The following is a 7,954-nucleotide window of genomic DNA, read 5'->3' as shown; positions in this document are numbered from 1 at the left end:
AAATGTCTGAGATGGAGACAGAGATGATGACACAAAGTGATGAAGCGATTGGGGTCTTTGGACCCTGAGAGGGAAAGGGACTATGGGCCGAAAACTGGGGGGAGGAAAAGGAAGTGTAGGGGGCGGGTTTCTGGGATATACCCTTTGGGTGGTTGATGATGCATGGAGGGGACTGGAGCCATGGCAATGAGATGATATACGATGGAATGAATGTAAAATTAAAGTTCCCCCATGTAAGCTACCATATAATTCACAATAAAACATTAAATAAATAAATAAATATCAAATTTTTGGGTTCTTAGCCAAAGCTCTTTTTGCATTTTCATAAAAATTTTTAATTAAAGACAAATAAATTTTACAAGTCTCTTTTAAGAGTCCTGCTGTGGTTTTAAGACATGGTCACAAATTCTATACTTCGCCCCTTAAGACGTGGAGCTTAATTCCTCTCTTTGACTGTAAAGTGGGATTTGCTTTTAACAGAACATAATCAAAGGAATGGTGTGTTAATTCAGTGGCTGGATCAGAAAAGGTACTCTGCCCTCATGTTGCTCTCTCTCTTGGACTACACGCTCTAAGGGAAACCAGCTGCTATGCTATTTAGGAATACATCAAGTTCTATGAAGAGGCCCACATGACAAGAATCTGAAGCCTCCTGGGAATCATTTTAGAAGCACATTCTCCAGATCTATGCAAGTCTTCAAATGACTGCAGAACTGACCAACATCTTGACTTCAACCTTATAAAATACCTTGAAGCAACACCGCTCAGTTAAGCAACTCTCAAATTCCCCACTACAGAAACCAACCTTGTGGTCCACCAGTGCATTATTCTGCAGTTGCAGTTCTAATCACCAGCTGATCTGAGGGACAAAGATGAGGCTTTCCACTCTTGTAAAAACTGACAGCCTCAGAAACCTTATTCAGGGTTGGTATGCATCAGGTTCAACTTAATGGTAACAAGTTGGGTTATTTGGTTTGGTTTGGGTGGTGACTCCTAGTGTGCTACCACAGGATAAGCACTCGACCTAAGTTAAGGTCGGTTTGAACTGCAAGATTGGCAGTTCTAACTCATCAGCCGCTCCTCAGAAACCAGAACAGGGTCTCTATGAGTCGGAATCACTAAATGGCACATAACAATAGTTTGCACTTGACTCCTAACCTAAAGGTTGGTGGTTTGAACCCACCCAGCATCACAATGAAAGCAACACCTGACTATCTGCAGAATTCTATAAAGATTACAGGCCAGAAAACTCTATGAAGCAGTTCTTTAAAACACAGGATCGCCTAGAATTAACAACAATGTATTTGTTTTTGTTTTTTAAAATAATTATGAGAAAATTAGCTATTAAGGGGTCTTTATACTTGTAAAGAGTTGAGCTGCTACCTCAAGGTCAGCAGTTTGAAACTACCAGCTGCTCCACAGGAGAAACATGAGGCTTTCTGCTCTCATAAAGATTTACAGCCTTGGGAACCCTATACAGGGTTGCTATGAGTCGGAACCGGCTCCACGGCACATAACCACCACCATTTAGTACTATACACACATACATACACGAGAGGAGCACTAGTACAGTTAATTGCTAAGTGATCAACCAACACTTCAGCAGTTCCAATCCACCAGTTGCTCTGTGGGAGGAAGATGGGACAATCTGCTTCCATAAAGATTAACAGTGTTGTCTGATAGTTTCAAATTAGGTCAGAATCAACTCGACAATAATTGGTTGTATATATATGCATATACAGTAAAATCTGCAAAAACCAGAACCCATGTTAAGTCAGAAGCCTCTCAAAGAAGGAAAACACAATAATTTCCACTAAAACAAGTAAAAGAAAAGTCTTAAGATGGCAACTTGTCAAGGCAGAAAACTTGAGAAATTTAGAAAAACAACAGTCCTGTTGAGTCTTGTTTTCACAGATTTCACTGAACATACACGAGAGGGGGGCTTCAAAGAGTTCACAAAAAAATGGAATGAAGTCCCCTCATGTAAACCAAAAACACACACACCAGTTTGTTTTACAATCAAGACCAAATCTTATACCTCTCTTATATTTCAGTCTCTAACACAACACTTTTCCCATCGCATGAATACAATATACCTGTTGTTGTTGTTAAGTGCTGTCGAGTCAGTTCTGACTCACAGTGACCCTATATAGAGTTTCCAAGGAGAACCTAATGGGTTTGAACTGCAGACCTGCTGGTTCACAGTGCAGTGCTGATCCTACAGTGCCATACCAAGAGACCACAATAAACATGTAGATAAAATAAATCTTACATTAGAAAACATCAACTTAAGGAAAACATGAGACAGCTTCAAAAAGTTCACAGAAAATGAAATTAAAATGGAATTTTCCCATGAACTTTCTGAAGTCCCCTTGTATATCAATCATCTAATGCAATTAATATATACTGCACTGGTATGTTCCTGTAGGATAAGCACTAGACTGCTAACTGCAAAGTTGGTGGTTCATACCCACCAGTCACTCCTTAGAAACCCTACTCAGGGTTAGTATGAGTAGGAACCAACTCAATGGCACATAACAACAACATATACTGAAAAGTTACACTTTGTAAAATTACAAGTTTTTCTGAGTAATTATTCTAGAAACACTCATGTGTTTTGTAAGGATGGACTCTTACCTTCAACAGAATGACAGGATGGACGCAGACGGGTATGTTTGCTACTTCTCACATTTATAGGAGACAGCCTTGAATCAAAGACTGAATTAAAGTTTTTTTTGAAACTTTGTAGTTTTACTTTGCCTTTATTAGAATTTGGTGTCTTAGGCATATCCTCTCGAATCTTAGAAAATGAGTTCAATGTATTTGATTTAGGAAGTGGTGTGCTCATAGCTTTGTCTCCTACTGGCAAAGAAAAATTACAATAACCAGGAGATATAATTTCTTTACTTTTTGCTGTACCCAATGGAAAAAGTGCAAAATCTGGGCTCTGCATATCTTCACTTAATGGAATAGTAACGGTTTTATTTCTGAAACTTTCAATATGATCTCTTGGTATTAATGCTTGTTTTGAAACATTATTTGCACCACTTATATTCTTGGACTCTAAATAACTTCCAGATTGATTTAGAAGTTTATTTTTATCTGATGAATGTTCTAATACTTCATCATCAGAATCTTGACTACAAAATCCTAAATCAAAAGTAATAGAGAATAAATCCTTAGAGAAGTCAAAAGCATATTCATTGTTCTTCAGTTTTTCCTCATGTACATCTTTCAAATCATGGATTTTGCCATTATTATTATCACAGATAATGTGATCTTGAGATTCACATTCGTCTAACAAAAGTTCATCCGAAATTAAGAAGCGAGAGATGGGTGCCGTTTCACTTGCAGTAGTTTTCTCTGACTCACATGAAGGTTTGCATTTACTGTTAAAGGAAGAAAGACTCACATCATTAAATTCTGTATTGGTATCCTCAAACAATAGTAAGCTTTCATTCTCATCAGTGGACAGTATTGGAAGGCCATTGTTTTCAATATCATGATTCTTTTCTTTAGCTAAAAACCATGAAGAGCCTAAGTGTATCTGAACGTGATTATTTTCATCTTGAATATCTTTATGTACTTCATTGTCATAGTCACAGCCGCTTGATTCGTTACAAATTTTATCATTACATGCACTATGAAGACAATTTATTTCAGGAAGGTGATTAATAATAGATGGAATCATTTGTGAATTAGATTCTAAATTCTGCTGAGGATTCAAAACTGAAGCTGACATCAAACCGGTGGATTTATCATTTTGTAAATGCTCTGTGTCGGGTAGGAAAGGCGAATTTTGAAGTATAGAACCCTTTGTGATTTCATATTCTAAATGTGAGAGTCCACTAAGAGGTGGAGGAGAATGAGATAAAAATTGCTCTGTATTAGCTAGTACCTCTTTTGTCAATAAGTGACAGTTATAAAACTGATCATCTGTTTTAGCAAAATAAAGCTCGTCTTCATATGGAAGAAACAAGCTAGTTGAAACAGATTTTTCATCACTGAAACTGTTATAACCAGAATCTGAAAAATTTCCAGCAAACAAACTAGATTTATTTGCAAACTGACACTCTGTTAATAACACACGTGGCTGATTAACAACATTTTCATTGGTAGTATATGTGGCAGCAACTGCATCTATATCTGATGCCATTTTATCACTTGGTATATCTGCCTGAAAACTGTTTTTAGCAAAATTTCTTTTGGTATATAAAGAATCCATAACATCATTATTTTTTTTAGACTGATCTTTTATCATTTCTTTGGAAGTTTTTTTCTTCGGAGAAAGCGATTTAGTGGATTTTATCTGAGGTTCTTCATCATATTCATATTCATCACATTCTTCATCATACTTGGTCATTAAGGATGAACGGTCCTGACTTATAGCTTTTGTAATTGAAGATTTCTTGTTATTAGTGAAGGTACCACCAACAAGAGGATTATATTCATTCCTGGGAACACTAAATGTTGAGGTAACATCTTCCATTTGCAAATAAGATTTCATTTCCAGTTCATAGCTACAGTCTTCCTATAAATAAACAAAAGAGTCACAGAAAAAAAATTCAACTCTAAGAAATGTTTGACACTAACTTAAAATATTTTCTAAGCAGTAATACATCATCCAAACAATTTTAGTTTTCTTTTATAAAGAATTATTCTGATAAATCAAACAATAATTTAATTTCACAGTAGTGTCAATTATAAGGCTAGGATGGCCAAACTTCGTCTCTCATACTTCAGACATATTGTCAGAAGCGACCATTCGCTGGAGAAGGATACCATATTTGGTAAGGTGGCGGGTCAGAGAAAAAGAGGAAGACCCCAGTGAGATGGTTTGGCAGCATCAATGGGCTCAAGCTTGGCAACAAGAGTAAGGTTGGCCCAAGATTGGGCAGTATTTTGTTCTGTTGTGCATAAGGTCGCTATGAGTCGGTACTGACTCAATGGCACCTAACAACAACTATGAAATTATTGTAAGTTATTTTTTTTCCAGTCTTTTTTTTTCATTTTTATTGTGAATTGAATAATCGTTTACATGGGAGAACATCAGTTTGGCATTCATCTTTTCTTATTTCATATCAAAGCAATGATTACAATCCCCTCCATGCATCACCATTCAACAGTATTTGCTTCTATTCCCTCTGTTTTTTTGTGGGGTTTTTTTGACATACACAGAAAAACTCAGAAATATACAATCATTTAAACAATCAAAGGGCACATTCTGCAAGCCTGCCTCCTGGACACCAGCACATAGCTTTTCTCTTTCCATGAATCTAGAGTACTCCGCTGTTCTATTTCTCCCTGTCATCATCTTTGCCTCCATCTCTGGTATCCTGTTTCTCTGGATAGGGTCCCACATTCTGCTAATGCTCTTTTCCCTTGATGGTCTTAGGGTCCTCTGTTCCTAAGGTGTAAGATTAACTACTCCTACTTTATGTTATGAAACCTGTACCTTTACAGTTGTGACCATTGCAATTAGTCATAATACCAATTACTCACTATTGAATCATAAGAATATTATCTCCATCTCCTTTCATCAGACCCATGTAGACAAGATGAAAACTATTCAGTGGGGATTCTACCTGGCCCCGCACTCAAACTAAACTTCTTCTTGAAAACTTGTAAGCCAGCTACTTCGTGTTTTATAGACCCCACTCCCACTTTAGGTAGCTAATGTCTAGAATGCCCATCATTCTGTATACAGAGAGTATAGGTTTAATTCTTGATGTGAAGGCTACTTTCCTCGCAGTTGGTATTTTGAGCTACTACATCCATAAGTATAGGTTAGGTTCATCAAATTGTAGAAATTTACACTTGTTTCCCTTTATCAAATTTCTTTATTTTCCTCTATTTGAGTTATGATCATAAAGCCATTCAACCTAGGTCGAATGCATACTATCTACAAGTTTGAGCATTTTTGTGTGTCTCCCCTCACTTCATATCAGCTGAATGCTTCCTCTCGGCTCTAACCTCTGTGGCTAGGTCCTTGTCCATGTGTTTAGGAGTTTTCAAGTCTTACCACACTTCGGACCAAGAAGCCCTTCCTCTTCTCTCTCTCATCTTCAGGTCAACGGGAGTCTAAGGAATGTGGTCAAACTCAGCCCATATCTTCATTGCTGTCTTTCTCCCTCTTCCACTCACCAGTAGACCAACGTGGTCACTAGCAAGCTTACATGCTTGCTCGTTTACTCCATTTGAGTTTCAGTCTTGGAGGGGGGTTTGTCCTGAAGGGACTTGATTACTTGCTTTGATGGCTCCCAGGCAAACAACTTGCTTGTTCTTGTAGTAGCCAATCAGACTACCATTTTTGTTTTCAATTTTTCCTGCTGCTCTTTCTTTCAAAAAGTATCTTCTGTTCCTGTAGCCATTCCAGGCTGTTCTGCATGTCCTTTCAAGTGGGATTGTCCCACCTTAGAAGGTTCTGGATGGGGCTCAGGATTCCACCTAAAGTCCTATACACTACAAATGATCCACAAGAAGCCTATTTCACTGGGCAAGTTCTAGAACCCCTTTTAGGTATTCCAATCAGTTATAAACTGAAGACGGACTTACAAGTTTTCTGTAATCATGTTTCCTGATATTCTTTTCTATCCACTCAAGTGTCTATTTTACAATAAGTACACAAGGGAAAACCAACATTCATAAGACAGTCAAGCATCTTAACATTATTTCCTATCTCTTACACATTCAGACTATGCCTCGATCCCTGTATCACAGAGCCCTGTTGTTCCAAGTTTGAGCATGCATCAATATTTACCTCTGTCTCATTTAGCCCATGCAAACCTGCCTCAGTGTTCCACTACCTTATTCTTCCATCCCTCTTCCCCTTCCTGTGTTTGCCCCCCCAACACCCAAACTATGATGTGCTCTACTGTCCCTTCCCTCCCATCCCTGGTAGCCAACAAAGAAAATTTTTTTTATTTCTTTTAGTATGGGTATCTTTTCTTAAGCTTCATATTTTTAAAGTTTCCATATATTCTGCTTGGATTTTTATTTTCTTGTTATGTTAGAAGTATTAATTTTCTTTGAGGTTATACTATAAACTTTTTAAAAGTCTCTTTTACCCTGCAATCTACCTGACCTCTTCATCACCTGGATCTCTGTTCCTATATTTTCACTTTCTTTCACACTGTAATTATTTTGAACATATACTAACCTCCCAGATCCTGTGAATTCATTCTTATAGTTATGTTCTGTTCTAGACCCTTCCATCTGTCGAATGAGTTCCAAGTGGTATTGCCATGTATATAAATCTCTAGTTATTGTCTGTTCTTGTTGGTTCTCAGCCCAAAGAACTCCCTTCAAGATGTTTTGAAGCAGTATTATTGGCTTTGACAAAGTCCCTTAACTTCTGTTTATCCTAAAATGTTTTGATTACACCATTGTATTTGATTGACAGCTTTGCTGGGTAGACAATTCTTGGTTGGTAGATTTTTTTCTTTCAGGGTTATATGGTTTCAGCTCATTTGTTTCAGTTACTCTATCTTATTTCTAGACATGTGCCAAAATCTTCAACTGTCTCTTTGCATCTTCAATAATTTGATGTGTTTTCAATAATTAGATGAATGTATGTTGATATATTATTAAGCTTTCTAATTGCCCCCAGGTAGATGTGATCAGGAGATGCACTTCCCTTTTCACGTTTCTTATTACTCAACTCAGAGTAACTGTAGCAAGTGTTACCTGTCTATCTGGTGGACAGCAGCTGGCTCTTGCCTACATGGTGGGATTTTATAGGGTGTGATTGTAGGTTGCCTATATGGCCACAATTGCTGTATCTTCTTGGGTAACATTGTTCTTGTTGTTATGTGCCGTGGAGTCGTTCCGACTCATAGCAACACTATACAGGGTTTCCGAGACTGTAAATCTTTACGGGAGCAGAAAGCCTCATCTTTCTCCCACGGAACAGTTGGTAGTTTCGAACTGCTGACCTTGTGGTTCACAGCCCAAT

The 7,954-nt window shown here is 37.6% G+C and overlaps 1 protein-coding gene across 1 annotated transcript in view; it reads right to left on the bottom strand.

Annotated features, from left to right (window-relative positions):
* The window catches only part of FANCM (Fanconi anemia, complementation group M), a 94,606-nt gene that overhangs the window by 30,383 nt on the left and 56,269 nt on the right, over nucleotides 1–7,954 (bottom strand). The window contains exon 15 of the mRNA XM_006875445.1: nucleotides 2,638–4,531. Coding sequence (XP_006875507.1) covers nucleotides 2,638–4,531 — 1,894 coding nt within the window. The remainder of the gene's footprint in view (nucleotides 1–2,637; nucleotides 4,532–7,954) is intronic.

This window comes from Chrysochloris asiatica, unplaced genomic scaffold, assembly GCF_000296735.1.
Source record: "Chrysochloris asiatica unplaced genomic scaffold, ChrAsi1.0 scaffold00327, whole genome shotgun sequence".
Taxonomy (NCBI): Eukaryota; Metazoa; Chordata; class Mammalia; order Afrosoricida; family Chrysochloridae; genus Chrysochloris; species Chrysochloris asiatica.
The sequence above is the reverse complement of the archived record's forward strand: the minus strand, read 5'-3'. Positions and strand labels throughout refer to the sequence as shown.